A 26,045-nucleotide genomic window follows, 5' to 3' on the forward strand; every position below is an offset into this window, starting at 1 on the left:
GCAGATTCTCCCTTTAAACTCAGATGATGATTGAAGAGTCTGTGATTTGTGTCTTGTGTTCAGTTTCAGTGTCTCCATCATCATCATCATCATCATCTTCATCCTCACAGACTGAGATCAGTCCAGGCCGCTCTGTGACTCTCTCCTGTCAGTTGTATTTATATACTGGACTCTCCTGTGATGATCTGGTTCGTTCTGAGGGAGTTGAGCTGTTGTGGGTGAATCAGACTGGTGTTGATCTGAAGACAGACTCCAGATATCAGATATTATCATCATCAGATCAATATCACTGTATCATCACTCTGACTACAACACTCCTGAATGAAGATGACAACAGAGAGTGGAGATGTCAGCTTACTCACAGAAATCAACTCAAGACCTCAGTCAGATACACTGTCAAGTATTCAGGTGAGAAAACAGTGTTAGAAGAGCCTCATAATGTCAGTAACACTAAGGTCTATCAGTATCACTGAACCAGAACAAACTGAGGGAACAAAAGCTTCTTTGACTCTCACAGAAGAGTAACTCAAAGCATTGCTTCAAACTAATGAACTGCAGTGAAGTAACAGTCCAAAACGTGATGCTGGAAATAATAAAGGAATTGAAACTTGACAGCAAAAATATCAACTTTTTATGTAATATGATGATCAAAGTTAAAATATGAATGTCATATTGTACAGTATTAATGATCTGAACTAACATTCATCTTCACAGCTCAAGCTGATTCAACGACAGCAGTGAATCCAGTCCACATCACACACTCTCAGGATCCCTCAACTATAAACACACACGTTTCTAAAGGTACATCATCACTGTCTTTCTCACATCAGTGCTTTCCAGTGCATAATGCTAGAGTTATCTTCAGCGTTAACTCATCAAAATATGACTGTCATATTCTACAGTATGATTGTCACACGAGTTGTTGTTTTAGTTTCATTTCATGGACTTTTATGGTGTGTCCCAATTAGCGTACTTATGCATATTCTAGGACATGTTTAGTATAAACAGTGAGAGTAGTGTGTTCATATAACACTCCGGTTCTTTCACTCGATTCTCCCAGAAAGCGTCACATGAAGACGATATGTTGAGCTCATCCATGCAGCGCATTCACTGTAGATCCATGAAAAACACCAAACAGACATAAAATACTGCTCATCCACTCACAACATTATCAAAAAACATACATGTAAAAGTGAACAAAACAAATATACAAAAACAGAGAGAAACACAAAATAAGCCGTACACTCATAATGCTCGGCAACAAGTTTAACATATAAAACTTCAGTTATTCATCAAGTCTGGGTGTCTCATGACCCCAATATGAAATAAACTGATTCAAATATATTTTTGACCTTAAAGAAAAACAGTTATCTCTGCCTACATTTTGTTTCTGTCTGACCGGAGAAAGTTTGTCCTGCCATTCACCTCAACAGCTCAGATGAAACTGAAGAGAAAATGGCCGACTTCACTTCACTTTTACTCTAATGCTCAATTCACCTACTTATACTACGCCCTAAAAGTATGTGCTCTTTTTGTGAGGAAAAAGTAGATACTTTTGAGTGTGTAGCAGAAGAGTAGACAAGCTTTGGGACAAACTATCACGTCATATCCCAGATAGCAACATTGTGACGTCATAATGAACGTATGGACGGCCTTTGGGCGGACCGCTCCTGTTTGCCAGATCCGCTCCTGTTTGCCAGATCCGCTCCTGTTTGCAAAATAGTAATAAGTGAAGCTGGTAATGCTGTTTGTGGAGTTGTTTAATCCTCCTCTGCTGAGATCTTCACAGATTTAATGTCTTCTTTTCTCTTCAGTTGATTTCATCTAAGACTGTGTCTGAAGTCAGTTGTAGTTCTTGTGTTTCTGCTCGTCTCTTTTTCTGTTCTCTTCTTTCCTTCAGTGATTCTGCTTGATAACAGGCTTATTAAGGCTGAGGTGACTCCATATTTAATATACACAGGTTTTGTGGCTCAGATAAGGTCCAGTTCTGGTTTATTTCTTTGCTCTTGGCTGACATGTGGCATTGCTATGGCCTGCTTGTGGCCCAGATCTGGCAAACAGGAGCGGTCCGCCCAAGGGCCGTCATTCCACGCTGCATGAGGGCCAGATCATCTTTCCATGTGCCAGATGTGGGCCGGATCTGGGACGTCACAATGTTGCTATGTGGGTTATAGCTAGCCTAACGGCTAAGATGCTAACAGACTTTTTCGAAGACACTAAAGTGTAACCCTTCACTCAATTTGGTACAGACGCAATGTCTGAGTATGGACCAGTCAGATCAGAAGACTAAATTCGCCTGCAGAGAATAAGGATGTCACAACAATAATGAGCCACTCACACAAGGTATAAGGTGTAACTGAATATATTGTTTTGTTTGGAATTCAAAACTTGAATTATAAACAAATAACTAATGCATAAAAGAAATAAATAAAAATAAAATACAATGTATACTTTAAAAAAAAAAATTCTTCAAACACCTCTTTTTTTTTCTTATGGGTTTCAAAGACTCAAAAGGTAAGTATAATCACTTGTCACACTGTTTATGTAAATTAATACACTCTAGGTTTCACTCGTTTCACTCAGTTTCTTTGAAAAAAAAAATATATATATATATAAATAAATTCAAATTAGGCTAGTCACCACACTGAAGTCACCTTATAGCTGAAAAGCTTTAGGATATAATCAATTAAAGTTAAACTCCTTGTTTGATCCCTTTTGAAAATTTATGTTGGATAGGTTGCTTCTTGTTTTTAGTTTTCAAACAATATAAAAAGGAAAATAAAATGAAAGCAAATCACATTTGATCAAGCAACATCGTTAATAAACAAACAAAAATAAATAAAATCAAAATAAACCCAATAAATTCACATTTAATTCCCCGCAGTTTCCAAAAAATGAGTCTCTCAGGTTATATTCACAACCTTGTGAATGTGAATTATTATACGACAATGGTATTGTTCGTTACTCGGTCTCTCCTCTGTGATTGAATCCTTCCAATTGAACGGTGAAAAAAAATGTAAGTGCTGTTAGTTCAATTTCCTACCATCCATTATCCATCGGCAATGATAATGTCAGTTTCATGCAATCACGACTCGCTGTTAGGTCCGTGCGGCTCGCCAGTCCCGACTCCCTCCGCGAAATCGAGAGTCAGAACGAAATCCAGGAATCCAGGAACTCCAAACCAGAAGGCATCGCTTTTAATGCAGCATCGACTCAATGATTCACAGTGAGCACAAGAAATAAGATCAGGAAAAAAAAAAGAGAAAAAAAAGAAGAAAAAGAAACAACAAAAAAAACCTGACCTTGAATACAAGGTCACAAAGAAATCCTTGTTAGTATTTTCTCCATAACATACATAGAATTCTCCATAACATACTCATTTACCATCGTTGAACACAACATAAAAAAATGGCGATCACTTTTTACATGCAACGTGCAAGCATTCGTTCACCAATTGTGGTCGTAAAGAAAAATACATTACTAATAAAAGAACTTAAACAGTTTTTTCATTTATACTTCATCACTTATATGAGCATTTCAACAACATTTCACATGTTATTAACTTACATGAAATAAAAGTAACTCACCAAGACCCGATGAACTTGAACATATAATCCTTTTAGGTCAAGAACTCTTTTACAACTCATTCCTTTGCTCAACTCTCTCGTAAAAATAAATTCTAATTATAGATCTTTTTGATCGTTATTAAGTTTCCTCAAACAACTATTTGATATGTGAGCGCGCAAAGCTGCTTCTCTGCAACTGCGTCACACATTATAAATCGACACGACAATCACTTCTTCTTAGTCTTTCACATCAAACTTCACTTCTCCTCCTGCCACATCATCTCCGGATACATATAACTTCAATCTTAATCAATTTTTTCTAACTATATCAAACAAATACTCTTTCTGTATTTCTATATACAAAAATTCTTTCTGGAGAGATCCAAATCACGCCTGCTCTCATCTGCGCTTGCCGATTAGAGAGAGCGCAATCTCCAACCGCGTGCGAAATCCGGAAACTGAAAAAATGCGCTTTTCAACATTCTCAATCCTCATTGGTCAGTCTTCCAAACAAAAATTATTTTATTTGGCTATTTTGATACTCATGAAAATAAGTGTACCACTATAAGCGAAAACGTATAAGTGACAATACATGTTCATTTAATATAATAAACACTAAATACTTAATATAATAAATGTTCACCTCATTTAATCACGTGTTAATGCTGTTGATAACCTGGGTTACAAAAGCATTTCTGTAAACGAAATATTCAACAGAAGCGTTAAGAAAGTGTCAGGAACAGTTGTGTGTATTATTTGTGTAACTTTAGGGAATAAACTTGCCTGAAAGCCGTGAAAACAACAGTGAGACATGCTGAGTCCCAATTCGCCTACTTATACTACGACCTAAAAGTATGTACTTTTTTTGTGAGGAAAAAGTACATACTTTTGAGTGTGTAGCAAAAGAGTATGCACGTTCTGGGACTTACTTCGATGACGTCATGCAACGTGAACTTGAACGTGGTTGCCTAGTTACGCACACCGCGACTGTTAACAGAACATTTTACATTTCATTCATTCATATCCAATATAATTTTATTTACTATTCCCATCTTTTTATCTTTTTTTCCTCATCGTTTTTTCCACAATACATTTACAATGTGTTCTACCAAATTGAGGAGTGAAGCAGGGCGTCGTCGTAGATTAACCAAACGCAGGTCGTTTGTGAGGCGGCTGGTTCTGACGTTCATGTGCAATCGTGTGCAATGTGTGTAACGAAAGCTACTTATTTTCTGAGTTAAAATATTTAAAGTTTATAGTATAACTATTGTTTAACATATTTTAAACTTAATTTCATCATTATGTATAATACTCAAAAATACCCCGATGAAAATGAACCATGCTTTTACTATAGTAAAAGTGTAGTAACCATGTGTATTTTAGTTGGACTGATAAAGTTAACATTTGTACAGCCACAGTATTACAACAAATAAGTCAGTGTGGTTAAATATAGCTTTAATTAGGGTTAAACATTTGAATTCTTACACTTAAAAACTGAGGGCCCATCTCCGCTGCTGCGTCCGACTGTCATGTTTACATCATCACCACCATCACCACAAAGCTCCTCCCTCCCGCACGCAATGGGTTGTGGGCAATATTAGCCGTTAGAGTGTGCATTGATCTGCACTTCGAATTCTAACCGGAAATAGTAGACCATCCGGGTATCTTGGGAATACTCATTTCAACATACTACGATTTGGGACGTACTAATTCTAGTTTCGCATACTATTTAGGACGGATAGTATGCGAATTGGGACTCAGCAACAGAGTTTTTGGAGCTTGTCAGTTGAGTTTCCGCCCCGTTTCCATGGTAACTCCCTCTGCTCCTGTTTAAATGCTACTCGCATGTTCAGCGCACGCGCCCATTAAAACACGTCAAAGTTATGTTGAATTTACATGAATATACATCTAGAATTAAAACATTAAAAATACTGATGGAGTGAATTATAAGAAAAAAAAAGTTAAAATGTCCTGAAACTTTTTTTTTTTAAAGTGGATAGTAGGCCTTATATGAATGGAATGAGAATATGAAAGCAGTATAGGCCATAATACAATAGCCTAAACATGGTGTAGAAACAAAATGTGGCCAAGTAGTATAAATATAAATTGTTTCTATTTTGTATTAAAAATGTTCGTGGCCCCTTTAAGAAACTCTCGCTTCTCGCGATACTATTCACTGGTTTTGGATGCGTGCGCGCGACCAGAGAAGCATTTTCACTGTACAGAAGAGCAGTGTTGCCAGATTGGGCAGGTTCCCGCCCAATTGGGCTCCTTTTGGTCACGTCCGGCCGGAAAAAAATGCATTGGGCGGGTCTTTAAAATTTGGGCTGGTTTTTGATGCAACGGGCGGGGTTTTATTTTTAACTATAAACAGTAGTTTTTTATATTTTTCATGAAAACAAACTATAAAATAAATTATATAATGTAGGATGACGTTTAAATTAGGTATGGTTCAGGTTAGCCAATAAGGTTCAGGGGAATCCTGTCCAATCGGACTTCAAGCTTGATTGGCAGGTTGTTGTAGGCCAAAACTGCATTTATCATCATCATTCATCATCATCATGCCAAAGTGGGGTAAATATAGAAAGTCCTACAGAAAGGAATGGGAGAGCGACCCGTCTCTGAAAACATGGATTGCACCCGTGGTAGGCGATGAGTCAAAGGCATTTTGTAAATACTGTCAATCAGAAATCAGAGCACAGTTAAACGATTTGAAAGAGCATGCTAACACAAAAAAACACAAATCACGCTGTGCACCAAGTGTAAAAACTTTTACTGTGCCAGCGGGAGCAGCAGGGCAGTGTCCGATCAAAGATGACCAAAAGCGCTGTGAAATTAGAATCGCTGCCTACATTTCTTGTCACAGTTCAATAAATGCGGTGGACGATTTGTCAGACATTTTGAAAGATGAGATGGGTACATTCCAAATGCACCGGACAAAGTGCACAGCTATTATCAAATCTGTCCTCGCGCCACACTTCAGAGAAGAACTTGTGGAGGATAATGGTGAGTCTCCATATTCCCTGTATCTCGATGAAAGCACTGATATATCCGTCAACAAACTTCTTTGCATTTGTGTGAAATACTGTACCACTCAAAAAAACACAACAAATTTGTCAGTACATATCTTGGACTTGTGGAGCTGACCAATGCTGATGCTAAAGCCATATCAGACACTGTTGTTGATTTTCTATTAAAGAACGGCCTGCAGATTAAAAACATGATGGGCATTGACACAGATGGTGCCAGCGTAATGGTTGGAAAAAAACACTCGGTTTTCACCCTATTTAAACAAATACAGCCAAACCTGCAGCTTATTCGCTGTGTTTGCCATTCACTTGACATTGTTGCAAATAAAGCAATGCAGGTTCTTCCGAGCAACACAGAATACATGGTTAGAGAAACCTACAACTGGTTCGCTCATTCAGCAAAGCGGCAGTATGAATACAAGAATATATACGAGACTATTAATAACGGGGGCTGCCCCTTGAAATTAATAAGTCCAAGCTGTACCCGTTGGCTTGTGATGGCTGACTGCATTAACCGCATTGTGGATCAAAAAGATGCCCTCAAATTGCACTTTAACATGGCTTCAAGTACAGAACACTGTTACACTGCTCGGCTTTTAAAGGAAATGTACAATGACAAAAGTAATCTCCTTTACATGTACTTTCTTCAACCTGTTCTGGGTGGAAATCAAAGCTGTAAATAAATGCTTTCAATTAGAAACAGGAAACACTCTCAGTGTGTTTAGAGACTTGGAAAGGCTGTACATGACAACTGTTAGACGCATTCTCAAACCGAGCGTCTTGCGTAATCACAAGCAGCTCTGTGAACTTGACCTCACACAGTCTGGCATATTCCTATCCCCTCTGGATGCGGACCTCGGTACCACATTTATGGACAAACTGGAGGAAAGTAGGTTAGCCCCAGACATGAAGGAGAGAATTGCTTCGCGTTGTATGGATTTTCTGAAAGAACTTGTAAAGCAGTACCAATTGCGTTTACCTGCTTCAATGGAATTCCTGCGCAAACTGGAGCTCATCTGCCCGAAATCTGTTATGTCCACTATAAATAGGCCTGGAGTAAAGGACTTGCCAGCTGATCTTTTCTCGTGCCCCATTGGTACATTAGAATCGCAGTGGAGGAATGTGACAACCGCAAGCTTCTCTGATGATCAGGACATTGACAAGTTTTGGCTCGAAGTCGAAGCGTTTAAAGATGCAGGGGGGCACAAGTGTTTCCAGGAATTGGCGCAAGGTGCCATAAGACTTCTTGTTCTGCCTATTTCCAATGCCCATGTTGAGCGAGCATTTTCCCTCGTCTCGCTTTTAAAAGATGACACTAGGAATCGTATGGGACTACCGCTACTCTCCAGCATCATGGATGTGCGCACTGGCCTGGTCAGAAATGGCTTTACCTCGGCAATGTTCAAACCTCCCAGGCAGTTGCTGGAGAGATTTGACTCAACAATCTATTAATCTATCTGGTTGTGACTGTACAAAGTTGGTTCTATAATTTCATAGTTCTATAATTGTTCTATAATAGAGATGTTTTCATCTGCGGAGATTCTCTACGTTAACTCCATATTAAAAGGTAAGCGTGTTTATGCCATTATAGCACACTTTTATTTTGCTGTACAATTCTGATGTCTGATCATTTCTTAAACCTAATAACATGTAGGCTACAGGTAGCTGATGTTGTGTCTAGTGTCGATTCAGTGTATCATTCAGTCGTTATTTTATTTAAAATTAAAAGAAATTAATCTTGATTCGCCCAGTGGTCTATAAGTTCACAATAATAATAATAATAATATTAATAATAATATAAAAAATTAAATTAGTTTTAAATAAAGCACACATTTTTAAGCACTAATACAAAAAGTAAAGTGTAATGAAATGATTTGAGAATTGGCCTATTAGAGAAGAACTGTAGTTCTGACAATAGTAGCACAAGAACAATAAAAAATGTTATCCCCTTCTGAGGTTTCCGATGTAGACCTTGTGTTTTATTAAAATGATTATTTAAATTTTAAAAAAGATGCGCTGGAAATATGGCGCGAGCATGGTGCTCTGCGATTTGTTAGTCTGGTTGTTTAATAAGAAAATAAATTCTGTGTGTTTTATTGTATAACAGTTTTAATAACAGTATGTATTTTGGGCTGGTAATTTTTGAAATGGGCGGGGTTTAAGCTGTAGTTGGGCTGGAAATCTTTAGTCCAATCTGGCAACACTGCAGAAGAGCTCCATGTTGTTGTGCGTGCATCGATCTGATTCACTGCTTTATGCTATCGTCTTTCTTGATGTATTTGGATCACACGTGTGACGAGTGAACCTCGTGGTGATTGGTAAAGGTATTCCAATTAGTTGTAGGCCTACCATATTTTGGTTTGTTATGGAGTAGGCTAATAGATTAAATCTGACATATTGCGGTGCACTGTATTTCAGTGTGAATTACACATTTCATTCTGTATGACTTGTATTTTTGTGGATTTGGCATTTATCCACGGTCTAAACTTGTATTTTTATGACATTTTATTCAACTGCATCTCCAAATTTACTGTAAATTGTTTTCCACAATTGCTAGTGAAATCTTTTTTTTTTTTTTTTTTTTGTGAAATCTATTCAAATAAGTCAAATATTCAAAAAAAATAAAAAAATAAATTCCCATCGACCGCTGTTGGCCTACTTATTTAAAACAGCAGTCAGAATAAAACCCCGATTAGTTTGCTTCAGGTGTGTATTTCCGCCATTACACCCAGTTACAAAAAGTAGAAACAAATACAAAACACACTGATTAAAAACTATTTTCACATATTTACACGAAGAACAATTTAAGCTTATGTTATAAGCATTTTTAAAATATATATTTAACATATATTTCAATATATTTCATTTATCAGTGTACCACATAAATGTGAATATATGACATTTCTGTATGGGTAAACTTCTGCCTAGCCCCCCTAAAATATGTGTGATTAACTGTACACTAATTCGTGATCGCTTCAGTCCCCTTTAAAACATGAAACCGGCAGCAGGCTTCGGCTTCACACCGAGCTCACGTCAGAAACAGGAGTGTGTGTGTGTGTGTGTGTGTTCATCTGAGCCTCATTGGTCTGTCACTGCCCGTCAATGTCAGAATATTTGAAATGACCAATCAAATCAAAGCAGTGTTCGAATTGTGTCAAAGCCCCCCCCCCAAAAAAAAAACGTAATATACATATTTTCATTTATTTATTTCATATAATACTATAATTTCATTTACTTAACTTTTAGTGTTTCAGAACATGTTTTTGCAGCTGAGCATTAACTCTGTGCATAATTGATGAACAAAGACTTTTCTCCACCCAAAATCTATGTAATAATCCGGGTTTTTCCTGGCTCAAAATGAGGCGTAGGTGCTAAAACCCCGATCATGTATGTTAATAAGATAATTAAATGTGTAGCCTATTTTTCGTAGGCCATCATATAGCCTACTGTGTTTCCCACAGTATTTTTGTGGGTTGAGCTCGGTACCTCTAGGGGGGTCCGGGGGCATGCCCCCCCGCAAGAAAATTTTGTACATTTTAAAGATAAATTCATTAATCTGGTGCACTTTGAGTCCCCCGAATCTGCTGTTAAAAATAAATAATCCACCCGCCAACCTCCCGAACCTATATGATATTCTCTGATTTAGATATCTGCATCTGATCATCACATTTTTTGTGTGCATATGATACGCACTTTATGGTGTAATACGTACGTACTCCACACCCCTAATCCTACCCAAGGGGTTTGCAGTGCGTATCATTTACACGCAAAAAAACAACAACAAAAAAAAATGGAAAATGTGGCGCACTTGAGCGTCTTTTCAGATGCAAATCTAATTTGAATTACTTTCTAATGGGAGCGGCAGCGCAATACTTTGATTAAAAAAAATATATATATAACCTAATAAATTATGTTTCTATTATTTTTGTTTTAATGAAAAACCAGGGGACCCCCCGAGGTAATTTTTTTGGGCCTTATGGGGGGTCCCTTGATGCTTATGGGAGGTCCCGGACCCCCCCAGCCCCCCCTCAATTCGAACACTGAATCAAAGTGTCTGGGATCTCAGTAGCTTTATGTTCACAGACGCTGCAGAGCGCGAAGTTTAGCAGCGCAACGCGACGCTTCACTCAGTAGTTTGTGCTCAAGTGCGAAATAAGATGCAAGTAACTAAACATTTTATATGTGACAGCTGTTTTAGGTCATAATTGTTAGACGAATTACAGAAATAATCAGGTAATCAACTAATAAACTTTTATCTAATTAGGCACAAGGTAAATATGAATGTGTACATATTAAGAATTAATATTATATTAGTACATTTGTAGCCTTCAGTAAATTAAAAAAGCCCAGCTTTAGGAAGAGGAGAGAGCAGGTATTGACAAATAATCTAACATGGTTTTAAAGCTATTTTTTATCCTTTTTTGGCCTTCAAAAGTCTTATATTGCACATATATAGATCAGAGAAATAATAATAATAAAAAAACCTTAAAGGTGCCCTAGAATGTGAAATTGAATTTATCTTGGCATAGTTAAATAACAAGAGTTCAGTACATGGACATGACATACAGTGAGTCTCAAACACCATAGTTTTCTCTTTCTTATTTAAATCTCGTTTTTGAAAAACACCCCTGAAAAACAGGCGAATCTCCACATAACACCGACTGTGACGCAACAGTCGGGATCATTAATATGTACGCCTCCAAAAATTTGCATATGCCAGCCCATGCTCAGTGCCAGGCGAAACTGCGCAGCCGAATCATCGGAAGTTCTGCAGGTGAAGAAACAAGCAGGAGGAGGATTATAGGGAAAATGGCAGATCTATCTATAATCTATCTATCTATCTATAATCGGATACCGCTACAGTTTAATTCGAAGTTGTTAGTTGCTCTGCCCATTTTTCTAACCTGGAACAATATCAAGCAGCCAGGCTTCTCTCGGCGTCTCATACTGACGAAGGGGGCAATTTCAACTAACGTTATATTCCCGCAAGCGGTAAGTAGTGATTTTATTAACGATAATTTACACTGTGTTATCTAGATCCAGTGCGATATTGTTTTTTCCTCGAGAGACATTGTGGCTTGCAAACGAGCGAACGAAGCATGGCAGTCGCTCAGTGTTTGGATGTACAAATGAACACCCAACTCATCCGAGCCTCTGGAGAACCAGTGGGTTATGTGAATTTCTGATGTGTAATTGTTCAAGTTCAGACAGATAATCTTTCTCTCAAAGTCGTTCAACACTGTTTATGCATCAGTAAATCGCGTTGCAGTGATAAGATCTTCATTCACGCGATCAACAGGCTGTCATCTGCTCAATGCTCATCACTGCAACCTTTTATGTGATGGGAATAGATCTAAATACGTAAAAAACTTCTCATGATTCGTTAATCCCGATAGCTGTAATAGTAAAAACATATAAAATCTGTAATAGTAAAAGTTTTCCTGATAGCTCTACATGTAATGCCAGATATTTCATATGCAAGCATGTCAGCCAATCACAGCAGTGGGCAACAACACTGAAGTCTCACAGCAGACACGCCCCTTCAAACTGAGTGTTCAAATCAGAGGATGAAATCAGGCTAGGACATATGCCTTTTATTTCTAAATTATAACAAATTTTGATCTAAAAAACATACTAACATTATAAGGGCACCCCAGGAAACATTATAAAATCATAAAATAATCCATTCTACGGCACCTTTAACAACCTCAAATTTAGGACCTCAGTGATTATAAAGCCCTGCCTCTGGCCCTGTATTAGGCATAAGATCAATAATGAATGTGTATATATTGTGAATGAATTTAATGAACTTAGTTACCTATCTTTCCTGGTAGCCTTCAGTAAATGAACGTGTCTGAGACCCTGTGTTTACTTTCTTCTCTGACACAGACAAACATGAAAGGCCTATATCAGTCAAAGCTCAGCTTCAGGAGGTGTTGTATTTTTATCCCGCTGTAACCTCTAGATCCTTCTAAAACATTCCCATAATCTGCAGCAATCAAACATTGCCCTGACCTGTAGATTAAAGATGTAAGATGTCGATTCAGGGTCCTCGGCGGAGCCTCTAACCAGCTCAATCTTGAATTTGGATGCACTGGGCGTTTGCCAATATTAATATTTAATTACATAAATCATGAATTATTGATAGGGAAAAATTGCTATTAGACTTGCTTAAAACATTTTACAAATCACCACAACATGTGATCCTTATCCTAGTCCTTCATTAACATACGCTTGCAGAAGCACATATCTATTTTCTTTTCACACCTATTTTAGCCAATTTTGGCCATCATCAATCTGGTGCACTTTGAGAGTTAAATTAAAAGCCCCAACCCATATTCAGTGTGCAAATTAAACAAGAAAAATTCAAACCTCTTTTAGTTAGTGTCAGTCTACATTACACTACTACTACATAATAGTTATAATATTAATCCCATGATACTAGCCTAATAGCCATATATTGTAAAACAAATGCACTGAAAAATAAAAGAAACTTTCATTATTAGTTTTGTACTAATTTCTATACTTGAAAGAGTATATTTTTCTATACTTCATATTTAAGATGTGATTTGCCAGTTGTTGTAAACAGCGCTCATCTCTACCGTTCATTCATTCACACTCAGGAACGCGATTCACTTGAGAATGAAAAAAAAACTTACTACAGTAAGTTTCCATAGCTCAGGATCCGTTGTCCTCGAAATACCAGCACTTCTGAGGTACATTTTCCATTATTATTATTACGATAGTATTATTCCTCACAGCGCCTCGAGACGGTGTAAACAAGTACAATGATCTGAATAAGCTTGATGTGTTTTCTCGAGCTGATATGGGGGCGTTCACAGGTTTGCATGGATCGCCTCAGTCATTTGCGTTTGAATAGCGCGCGCTCTCCGTGGGCGGGGTCAAATTAAAAATAATGAGCTGAGAACGACTGACATCTCTCTCTTTTCATACAGATTGCATAAACTGAGAATATTTGTTTTTTATAAAAATTACATCATTTAAAAGAAGAGAATTCAAGCTTCATGCCTGTGTGCCTGTGTGACTGTTTGACTGAGTATTCGCTGAGTTATGGTTCATTTTCGGACGCGTTTCAGAATGGACTTAACTGACAGAGAGAAGGCAGAACTCGCTTCGTGTTTATTTTTCTTTATTTGGCAAAAAGTACAACACTTTGTTTTTATTGTGAGTATTCACACAAAAAATACACACTTAACAGGATCGATTGATGTATAACACAAGCATATAAGATAAAAATTAATATTAGTATTTTGATTCTTTTTTGCACTGATAAGGAAAAAAACGAGCCTATCGCGCCGATCTCAGGGGGTTAAACGTGCTAAGAGTTATCCAGCCAAGAATAAGCCTAGAACTGATTTTCTGACGGACTGATATGAATGACATAAATAGGGATGCACCGATACTGATACCAGTATTTGAGTGTCGGCCCGATACTGTGCTCGTAAAACTACCCCGATACAACCACACCCGATACCACTTTAGGGGCCGTTCACATATTGCATTATTTGCGTGTGCAAAATCTTTATTTCAAATGTAGGCTATGCCGCGGCGAGATGAAAACGTCTCAACAGGTCATGTGACAAAAACCAACCGATCAGCTTCGGCCTTTCCGTAACAACATCGAAAGCTTGGCCGAGTAGCTGATCATAGCTGTACAGGGCGGCTTTTTATTTCTCATCTCCATAAATATATCTAGTAGTAAAGCTAATGCAAAGGGCTAGAAATAAATTAATTATTTGCTGATACTTCCTCGTCATCATGGAGAGCGCAGTTCGCACCGCTTTCTTTTTCTTCCCACAAGCGCTTGCTCTCCCGTGGCGTCTGTCATTGCTGTGCAACCATGAACAAAGGCGCGCCTGGAAAAACGAGCGCGCCGCAGCGGCGCCATTTCTATTATGAGCGAGCATGTCGCGCACCTACATTTGAAATAACGAATTTGCACACGCTATGTGAACGGCCCCTTATAGCAACGTGACATTAGCCTAATCCAAAATATTTCCATATGTGGCTCTTTCCTCCTTTCTTGTCAACGAGTGGATTCAGAGCCACCGCATCAGTAGCGCCGCCGGTCGCCATGTCTCAGTGTTTTTATGAAGAGGACACAACTGTGTACCTTTTGGACTGCGCATCAAGAACCGGATTAATCCGGTACTTCGGTACCACCGGTACTTAAGAAAAGCTGGTATCGTAACGGTTTAATTTTTTTAGCACCGAAGTACCGGATCTTTTGACAACACTACATACACTCATTGGGAGCTGAGCCCCGCTAAAATGAAAATCCTGTGTGAAGCTCAGTGGCGGCTCCAGAGATTTTCTGTTGCAGGTGCTATGGGGATGCTCAACACTTAAGAGAAGGTGCTTTTAATTTTGGGGCGTTTCATTATGAAGGTCGCATCGGACCACCCTTGGTATACACATGCATACACGCCCGCATTAACTATACTCGTTCCACAACTATAAGCATATACTGTATATATATAATGAAAGGGCTATAGACAGGGGCGCAACTCCCCAGTGTCAGAGGGGTATGCAGCAACAATTTTGGCCATCATCAATCTGGTGCACTTTGAGAGTTAAATAAAAAGCCCCAACCCATATTCAGTGTGCAAATTAAACAAGAAAAATTCAAACCTCTTTAAGTTAGTGTCAGTCTACATTACACTACTACATAATAATAGTTATAATATTAATCCCATGATACTAGCCTAATAGCCATATATTGTAAAACAAATGCACTGAAAAATAAAAGAAACTTTCATTATTAGTTTTGTACTAATTTCTATACTTGAAAGAGTATATATTTCTATACTTCATATTTAAGATGTGATTGGGCCAGCCCAGTGTCAATCAAGAAAAGAACCAATGGGCCGCTGATCTACGTGTTTCATGGGGTGTCAGAAAAAAAAGAACGCTGACTTTTTTTGATCAATGCATTACACCGGCACTTTACACAATTAAGCAAAACAAAACGAATGGGCCGCCGATGTACGAGTTTTATGGGCCGTTAAGACAAAAAAAAAAGTATGAGATGTATCGGACCAAAAAGCACGTCGGCCCACCGGGAATCTCCCGGTAGTCCTGATAGCCAGTAGTCTATGCCTGGACGTCACACTTTAAATCCTACCTGTTGCCTTTCACCATCCACTTATTTACAGTAGCTGCTGTCGCAACAATTGACATGCCATCTCCTTTTCCCTCTTTATTTTTCTATTTTTAGTCCCCGACAGCTTTTTTGCTTTATCCATCTTTTTTGACGACAACTCACTAACGTTACTCGTTCCTGCGTTCCTGCTCGCTCAGCGCTCATGGCGCCCGCCCCCGCCCGCCCCCGCCCGCGCGCGTCCGCTTGCGATTTTTAAATTAGTATTTAATTCCTATTTTTAACAACATGAAAAAGACTATTCAAACATGAAATTAAAATATAAAAATAATAAATTACAGACATTTCTTGGGGGTGCTGGGCAGGTGCTATGGCTATTATAGGGGGAGCTGCAGCACCACCTAGCTCCCCCCTGGCGCCGCCACTGGTGAAGCTTGAGTATTATGTGATGATGATGTTGTGTATATGTGGCATTATTATGTTGAACTGAACTAACAGACGTGATCCACAGATCCAGGAGAAACTGAAGTCTGTGTGAATGCTGTATCATTATACAGAGGTACGACACGTTCATTTATACTGACAGCTTTATAACATTAAACTATCAGTCAGTCTGTAAAAGCTTCATCAATAACTGTTGATAGTTGAATACCCTTGACTTCAGTCATGTACAGTTTCTCTTCTTCCTCTCATGTTTCCTGCAGTGATTGTGATTATTGTTGAGATCGCAGTGTTTGCTGCTCCTACTGTGATTCTTCTTCAGATCATCTGTGCAAGAAGAGCTGGTGAGTTTTGAGCCGCACACAATCTGATGATTCACACTCATCTGATCTGGAACAATCTGCAATCATGATAAAAACACATACGAGAGGTCAGTCAATGCTTTTATTTTGCAGGGAGGAAGGACTCGAAGCACCCAGAGGAAATAGAGATGCCCACAATATTAGAATAAAATACTGATGAGTTTTGAGTGAATCTGCAGCAATATTTACAATAGCAAAAACTTACAGAGGATTGTTCATTGTTTTATTTTCTTCTCAGAAAACAAAGAAAAACTCTGATCACAATGAAGAAATAGTGACACCAAGTTTAGATTAAATTTTCTTGAGCTTCATATGTAAACTGCTTTAAGTATAATATTAAATACAGTAATGGACAGACTCAGACTGTATAATCTCTCTCTGTTCTGTGTGATGGAGCTGATTTGGTGATTCTTGTATCTTGTCTGTTCATTCCTGTTTTTAGCATCTTTTTTAAAATTTTGAATGATTAATGCTCATTTTCTTAATAAAACCTCTGCAATTGTGTTTAATATGTCTCCTTTCCTGAGATGTTTGTTACAAATATGGTGATTCCCCCTCATGAGCTCGTAATGTATTGTAATATAGAATAGTAAGTGTGAGTATTAATGGGTCGAGTGTTGATGTAAAAGAAGCGTTTCAGTCGTTTCTTGAAAGTGGCTTAAGTCTCTGCAGTTTGAGAAAATTGGTTTGTTACTGAAATGCTACTCCTGAAATGCATATATCTTCAACAGTCGGACACTAGGAGACTGAAACCAGAGTCGTCTTGACCTGCTAGATACACTTTTCACAGCAAAGTCTTTGTCTGTCATCCCGAGTCCTCCAGTCGGGAATGTGGAAAATAGGCATTCTTCATGTTTAACAGCTGTTTGCAAAAACACAGTCTGTGTCAAATCAGAATCATCTGTTTTTCATAGTGCCTGGTTTGTTAACTTTCACAATCCGTTTTTTGTTTCATGTTTAATGCTCTGTCCACGTTGTCTTGTGTTATAATGATATACAGGCTTTGCTGATGAATAATGGTCCAAGCCATTAGATAAATCATCTTTAGGAAACGCAAAAGAGGAATCAATTTCGGTGTTCGAGCGCTATCTGAAACCCACCTTTCTCACTCTCTCTCTATATGCGTGTGCCTCGGGTGCGAGTCCCGATCTTCGCCTCTTCTTCTGCGTTTAAAATTGTTTGAATATGTAAATTTGCAAGACAAAACATGTCCAAATTGTAAACTTTCACTCTATGATGGTTAAATTCAGCAGTTAATCCGCGAATCACATGCGTGCCGAACCGTGGGCCAGCTGGTCCGTACGGATCACGGATCAACTGCGATCTGTTGCACCCCTAATGTATAGGCATTTCATCACCCCAAATTACATAGTAAAAATCTGAGCCTGTCCAAAAAGGTGTAGTGCTCTCTGCAATTGGGTCTGGTCGTGTTCACACCGTAAACGAACCGTACCACAGTTTGTTTGGATCCGGACCGAGACTACCTCTTCAGCCGGGTCTCAGTACGGTTGTTCGGTCCGCACCCGAGTGCGATTGCTGTATTCACACCTGCCCAAAAGATCCGCACCAAGGGGCGAAACGAACTTGAGTTCAATTCAATCGAACCAAACAAGACAGGTGTGAATACACCCTTAATGATATCAAGAAGAGGATTTATGACCTCTGGAAGCATCTCTATCAATAGGTCAACAGGTCTGCCCCAAAAACTTTTCCAATTGTCAATGAATTCTATATTATTTTGCGGACACCACTTAGACAGCCAGCCGTTGAGTGAGGACAATCTACTAAGTGTCTCATCACTCCTGCGAACAGGAAGGGGGCCAGAGCAAATTACAGTGCCTGACATCGTACTGGCGAGTTCACACACCTCTATAACATTAATTTTAATTTGATGGCTGGTGTCTCTATTTTCACGTTCAGAATCGCTAATACACTGATATTAAGAAGAGGATTAGGGTTAGGAAAATAATTTTTCAAGGCGCTCAAATGAAAAAAAAACAAGGATCATGGAGCTCAATGGAGTTGGCTAGCTGGATGCGAATATAAGTCATGCCTTTTGTTTTCTCTGTTTGCTATTTCAAAGCCCTGTCAGGGAAGCGTTGTGGGCAACGACTCAGAGGGTAAATGAGATGATGCAGTTTAACTTGATCCGATCATAGAGATCCAAACAATGGCTTGTGTAGATGATCAGGGTTGCCAGATGCCAGCAAGGTTTTCCAGCCCAAAACCTCGTCAAAAACCGCGAGAATGCACAAAGAACCGCCCAATTTTTTTTTTTTTTCTTGTTTCTCGTTTAAACACATTGAAATCATTAACAAGCTGTAAAATTACCCATTTTTCGACTTAGCCTATCCGATTTTAGAAACAATATTCAATCAAATGAACGCAAAAGTAGGCTGTACCTCAGTCAGACTATTAATATACACTATAAGCTTATGTTACGGAAAATAATGTGATCAACTTAGGCTATCAATGAGTCTGTTTATTGTCAATAAAAGTCGCTTGGAAGCATTCAGTAACACAAAAACATTGAGTGGATATATGGACATAAAAAATAACCCAGTTTAACATTTCAATTATTTCAAATGGCAACATGAAACATGCATATAAGGGCTGGGAGAAAAAAATCGATTCACCCAGGTAGCCTATCACATTTTTATTTATTTTTACGATTTTAAAAATTATTTTTTATTTATTTTTTATTACAGAATATTAATGTTACAGATATTAATTCAAATTAAATTGCTTTATTTTTGCCCTTGCTTATAGATGAGGTTGACAGAAGCCACTTTCGTTTCAAAAACGTTTCAGGATGAAATGTGTCGTTATAGAGCTGCTCAATTCATCTTTAAAAAACTGTGATCTCGATTCAAACACCCACGCGATCCTATTCCATTTCGTCTGTCTATTAAACCTTTGACAAAATCATATCGCAAGTTCGCAACATTCAAATCTGTGTTGTCGCTGCCGCTGACCCAGAGAGAGTGTCATGAAACGTACTCGGTTACTAACGTAACCTCGGTTCTCTCTAGAAGAGGGAACGAGTACTGCGTCTTAGCTAAGACGCTGCGGGAAAAGTCTCTTTTCACGAAATACTGAAGCAAAAAATTATCCTTAATTTTGTAATATTGTAAAGCGCATTTGCAGCAGCATACAGCCATAGGCGAGACGGCTCGCTCGCTCATTGGCTGCTCTGCGGCAACTGCATAAGCCTATCGAGCGAGGGCTGATGCAACATCAGACCAATGAGGGCGCTTCGCGCCCTCCTTGCCACTTCCCGCCGAAACGGGCGTGGCCTAGCCTTATAAAGGTAGCTCGAAAAGGCTGACTCACTTGATTTATTTCATCGCCGAAGCGAACCAGAGTGAATCGTACGCACGGCGGGGAACGCAGTACTCGTTCCCTCTTCTAGAGAGAACCGAGGTTACGTTAGTAACCGAGTACGTTCTCTTACGAGAGTTCTCTCGTACTGCGTCTTAGCTAAGACGCTGCGGGAACCCAATGTAAAACGCCGTGCGTGCAGGGATGAAACACCAATAAACCTGGAAGCGAAGCCCAGGATTTACAGTGCACAATCACTAGAGGGACTCACAGAGAGTCCTAGAACAGGAGGGGGAACCCTCCGTCCCCATATATAGCAGCGTCCGCAGACGCGATAATATGACATCACATAGTCAAGGCAAGAGCCTGACTAATGTGGGAATGTGGGTCTTACGCAATACTGCCCATATGACAGTCGGCAGCGCGCTGCGCTTGCGATCTCAGTGTTCCAATCAGACTACTGATTCAGCTACACCGACAACAGCTTAGCCTGTAAGGCGGGAACCTCTAGGTTATAAAACCTGATAAATGTAGACGGCGAGGCCCAACCTGCCGCCATACATATATCCTGTAAGGATATCCCACTAGACCAGGCCCACGACGAGGCAACGCCTCTCGTGGAGTGCGCTCTGACACCCAGTGGATAGGCTTTGTTTCCCAGTGGATAGGCTTCGTCCATCTGGATAGGCTTTGTTTCGAAACAGCCATTCCCTTGGAACGTCCACTGAACGAGACAAACAGCTGCTCAGTCTGTCTGAAGACAGCAGAGCGAGACACATAAGCTCTTAAAGCCCTAACAGGGCAAAGAGAACTTAAGTCTCCTTCCTCTTCCGACACCGGCAGGGCAGACAGGGAAATAACCTGAGCCCGAAACGGTGTGTTGAGGTTTGAGTATGACTCCTGAGTCATTAGGCCCAAACTCCAAGCACGTCGGGCTCACCGAGAGCGCGTGCAGGTCACCTATGCGCTTCACTGAAGCGAGAGCCAGCAAGAACACTGTCTTAAATGACAGATGTTTGAGGCTAATCGTCTGGATGGGCTCGAAAGGGGAACCTTTCATGGCCTCCAAAACCGTAGAGAGGTCCCATACAGGGACTGAGGGAGGTCTGGGAGGATTCAGCCTCCTAGCTCCCCTGAAGAAGCGGATGACCAAATCGTTCCTTCCTATTGACTGACCATGCGTTGTTTCAGAGAACGCTGCGATAGCCGCCACATAAACTTTGAGCGTGGAGGGGGCTCTGCCCTTATCCAACAGCTCCTGTAGGAAGGAGAGAACCTCCGTCACCTCACAATCGAGGGGTGAACATCCCCGAGCTGTGCACCAGCTGGAGAATACCGACCACTTTGAAGCATAGAGCCGTCGAGTCGACGGAGCTCTAGCCTGAGTGATAGTATTTAGCACTCCCACTGAGAGATCAGCGGGTAACCGTTGAGCGCCCACACGTGGAGGGACCACAACTCTGGTCGAGGGTGCCAAATCGAGCCCCTGGCCTGCGAGAGGGGGTCCCTCCTCAACGGCACTGGCCACGGGGCAGTGTCTGCTAACTGCATCAAATCTGGAAACCATGGTTGGTTCTTCCAAAGTGGTGCTACAAGCAGCACTGAGCATTTCGTTTCCCTCACCCGTTCTATCACCTGAGGAAGGAGGGAGACGGGGGGAAAAGCATAGAGCGGACAGCGAGGCCACCTTTGGGACAGCGCGCTTTCGTTTTTGGAAAAGAACACGGGGCAGTGAGCGTTTTCGTGGGACGCGAAGAGGTCCACTTCCGCTCTGCCAAATCTCTCCCACAGCAGCTGGACTGTTTGTGGGTGTAAAGACCATTCGCTCGTGGGAATGTTGTCTCTGGACAGTCTGTCTGGACCCAGATTCTGTAGCCCAGGCACATGAACTGCTCTCAGCGAGCGCAAGTTGTGCTGAGCCCAAACCAGGAGGCGTTCCGCCAACCTGTACAGGTCTCGGGATCTGAGACCGCCCTGGTGATTTATGTAGGACACCACAGACATGTTGTCCGAACGGACTAAGACGTGATGGTCCTTGATTCGGGGACGAAAGCGCGTCAGCGCGTTTTCCACTGCCAGCATTTCCAGACAGTTGATATGTCGGAGCTTTTCTCGTTCTGACCACAGGCCAAAGAACGGTCTGCCCTCGAGCAGCGCTCCCCATCCCGAGGTGGAGGCGTCCGTCGACACCACTTTCACTCTCGAGGAAGTCCCCAGGCTTACACCTGATTGGTACCAGTCGTTCGCTGTCCAAGGTTTTAGAGCTGTAACACAGCTCTGATTGACCTTGAGACGCAGCCGACCGGATACCCACGCTCTGCACGGTACCCGCGCTTTCAGCCAGAACTGCAAGGGGCGCATGCGGAGCAGGCCCAACTGAAGAACTGGTGATGCTGAGGCCATGAGACCTAGCATCTTCTGAAATTCCCTGAGCGGGAAGGTCGCGCCGCAGCGGAGAGAGCTCGCTGCGCGCTGAATGTCCAGCGCGCGCTGTGGCAACAGCCGCGCCATCATAGACTGTGAGTCCAGAACTATACCCAAAAACGGGATCGTTTGACTGGGGTTCAGTGAACTCTTCGTCCAGTTGACTCTGAGACCAAGTTTCTCGAGGTGATCGAGTAAAATGGCCCTGTGCTCCACGAGCTCTGATCGTGATTGAGCCAGAATCAGCCAGTCGTCCAAATAGTTCAGCACTCGCATGCCTCTGAGTCTGAGAGGAGCGAGCGCTGCGTCCATGCACCTCGTAAATGTACGAGGCGCCAGGGACAGGCCGAACGGCAGGACTGTTATACTGGTATGTCTGGCCCTCGAAGGCGAATCTCAAGTATTGCCTGTGACATGACGCTATCTGTATTTGAAAATACGCGTCCTTCAGATCTATTGACATGAACCAGCCTCCTCTGCGAATATGCGCGAGGATTTTCCTGGTTGTAAGCATTCTGAAACTGCGTTTCGCTAATGCTTCGTTCAGCTGTCTTAGATCCAGTATGGGTCTGAAACCCCCGTCTTTCTTGCCAGACAGTATCTGCTGTATAGCCCCCCTTCGCTTTGAGCTTGAGATACAGGCTCTATAGCCCCTTTGCTCATCAGTTTTGATATTTCGGCACGAAGTAGGTGTGCTACTTCTGAATTCACCGTAGTTTCGACGCGCGCTGTGAAGCGGGGAGGGCGTCGACAAAACTGTAGCGAGTAGCCTCTCTTATAATGTCTAGCACCCATTCCGAAACCTCTGGGCGACAGAGGTGCTTTGGGCGTGCTGTAACGTAGGCGTTATGCCTGTGACATTCGAGGCGGGGAGCGCGCTGATCACAGCGGGCAGAGCGCTCGTCCTCGACCCCACTACGGTGCTTAACCGAGAGAGGGAGGGCTGAGCGAGTCTCGTGGGACTCGTTGTCTGCGAGTAAGTGTGGGCGGGAAGCGGGCACATTTACTGCTTTTGACGCGCTGTCTGCCTGAGCAGAGCGAGCGTGCACAGGTTTCGTTTTACAGAAACCACGTGACACGTGTGACATAGTGTTTGTGGCACTGGGGAATGTGCACATTTACTATGTTGGGTGCGCGATCGACCTGAGTCGAATTTATGGGCGCAAGCCCCGTGTGAGGGGCTGTGCTTGTGTGTAGCGATGGGCACTGGGCAGTGGGCATCAGCACTACATTTATAGCACCATCGGCCGTGGCCGGGACACCAGAAAATACATCCATATGGGATATTTCTGGGTAGCCGTAAAACAGCTTTTGTGTGCAGGCAAACAGGCACGGGTTGTACCACGTGGTCGTCGGCTGCAAAATACATATCTGCAGTCGCCTCTCAGGGCACTGGCAGAGCGATTTGTATTTGGCGGCATAAAAACTTTTTGCCGTCAGACCTGGGAATCGAACCCGGGTCGCCCGCGCGAAAGATTTAGAATCTACCACTGGACCACAGTGGAAGACACATTGACTTTCAGTTAAACGCGAGTATTTGTTTGCAAGCATGCGGGTAGCATAACATGCAATATCGACATTTTCAGACGCACTCGACTTCGCCACGGTGTTTAACCGAGTGAGGGAGGGCTGGGCGAGTCCCGTAGGACATGTAATGTCTGTGAGTGAATGTGGGCTCGGAAGAGCGGACACATTTACTGCATTGAGCGCACTGTCTGCCTGAGCAGAGCGAATGGGATTCTTTTATAGAAAAACCATGAGGCATGCAAAAACATAGTGTTTGTGGGCACCCAATGGAATTTTTCTAGGTAGCCGTAGAACGGCTTTCGTGTGCAGACAAGCGGGCACGGGTTGTACCACGTGCTCGTCGGCTGCAAAAATTCACATCTGCAGTCGCCTTTCAGGGGACTGATAGAGCGAATTGTATGTGACGGCATAAATTTTTCTGCCGTCGGACCTGGGAATCGAACCCGGGTCGACTGCGCGAAAGGCTATGAATCTACCACTGGACCACAGAGGAAGACACATAGGCTTTCAGTTACCGCGAGTATTAACCACACTAGCGTTTGTTGCAGGCATGTGTGTAATACAACATGCAATACTGACATTTTCAGACGCCTGAAAAGTGTCAGAATGTGAGAAGAGTGGATATCGCCCGGTTTCAGCGGGGCTAAAACACTCCATTCTCTTTTCGCCAGTGACGCACGGGAACCGTAGAAACGGTGTTCGGTTGCAGGCAAGCGGGTACTACGCGCTTGCTGGCTGCAAAAATACACCTCTGCAGTCGCCCCCGGGGGACTGACAGAGCGGAGCATTGGCGGCATAAATATATGCCGCAAGACCGGGAAACGAACTCCGGTCTCCCATGCGTTAAAACCTATCATTCCACCACTGAGCCACAGGGGAATACAGGCTTTTGATATGCGTTGAACGTCAACATGTATTCTTCGGCGTTTGCTGGCAGGCGTGCGCTTGCTGCAAATGACATTTCCAGTCGCCGACAGGGAACTGGGAAATGTAAGAGAAAAGGGGCCAGTAACTACGAACACACTTTTCTCCTTTCGCCGGTGAATGACGCGCAGAGGCAGGGTAGTTTTTCTTGTAACGTAAAGAAAAACTAACCCCGACCGTCCGCTTCCAGGAGGAGCAGCCTCGGAGAAGGATGCCAGGTGAGTCCTCAGAGTCACCATAGGCAATCGGCTCGGAGTGAGGGCGGTCGCCGTCAGCGAGCGCGAGAGCTGCGAGATCCTCTAGGAAAGGGGGGCGTCTTGAAAAAGACGCCCGGCTCTTTTAGTGTAAAATGTACATACATAATACACATTATACACAGAAAATATATAGAAGGATATAGGCGCCGGAATGCGCAGCAGGTACGGCAGTGGAAGGCGGCGCTGGCCAGCGGCTTCAAGTGGCTCGTCCCCAGATAGCAAGCACATTTGGGCCGATTCCGGCTGAAATGCGTTACTGTCGGCTCAGTGTCGGCATCGGTGAAAAGATAATGGGCCAGAGTCGTGCCGACTGTGTACACAACACTTCTGGCTGACATACGGCTTTTTATGAAGGGCCAGTGTCGGCTAAAAGCAGTGGTACTCGCGCTGGCTCATATACGACTTTTTATGAAGGGCCAGTGTCGGCTAAAAGCGGTTGTACTCGCGCTGGCTCATATACGGCGTTTTATGAATGGGCCAGTGTCGGCTAAAAGCAGTTGTACTCGCGCTGGCTCATATACGGCGTTTTATGAATGGGCCAGTGTCGGCTAAAAGCGGTTGTACTCGCGCTGGCTCATATACGCCGTTTTATGAATGGGCCAGTGTCGGCTAAAAGCGGTTGTACTCGCGCTGGCTCATATACGCCGTTTTATGAATGGGCCAGTGTCGGCTAAAAGCGGTGGTACTCGCGCTGGCTCATATACGCCGTTTTATGAATGGGCCAATGTCGGCTAAAAGCAGTTGTACTCGCGCTGGCTCATATACGCCGTTTTATGAATGGGCCAATGTCGGCTAAAAGCGGTTGTACTCGCGCTGGCTCATATACGGCGTTTTATGAATGGGCCAGTGTCGGCTAAAAGCGGTGGTACTCGCGCTGGCTCATATACGCCGTTTTATGAATGGGCCAATGTCGGCTAAAAGCGGTTGTACTCGCGCTGGCTCATATACGGCGTTTTATGAATGGGCCAGTGTCGGCTAAAAGCGGTGGTACTCGCGCTGGCTCATATACGCCGTTTTATGAATGGGCCAATGTCGGCTGAAAGCAGTTGTACTCGCGCTGGCTCATATACGAC

The 26,045-nt window shown here is 42.1% G+C and overlaps 1 protein-coding gene across 1 annotated transcript in view; it reads left to right on the forward strand.

Moving 5' to 3' along the window:
• The window catches only part of LOC311078161 (uncharacterized protein), a 30,613-nt gene extending 13,587 nt beyond the window's left edge, over positions 1 to 17,026 (forward strand). Inside the window, exons 3-7 of the mRNA XM_084106869.1 lie at positions 64 to 408; positions 715 to 801; positions 16,228 to 16,275; positions 16,421 to 16,501; positions 16,613 to 17,026. Coding sequence (XP_083962995.1) covers positions 64 to 408; positions 715 to 801; positions 16,228 to 16,275; positions 16,421 to 16,501; positions 16,613 to 16,668 — 617 coding nt within the window. The 3' untranslated portion in view covers positions 16,669 to 17,026. The remainder of the gene's footprint in view (positions 1 to 63; positions 409 to 714; positions 802 to 16,227; positions 16,276 to 16,420; positions 16,502 to 16,612) is intronic.
• Positions 17,027 to 26,045: the final 9,019 nt, after the last annotated feature.

This window comes from Abramis brama, assembly GCF_963993115.1.
Source record: "Abramis brama genome assembly, chromosome: 1".
Taxonomy (NCBI): domain Eukaryota; kingdom Metazoa; phylum Chordata; class Actinopteri; order Cypriniformes; family Leuciscidae; genus Abramis; species Abramis brama.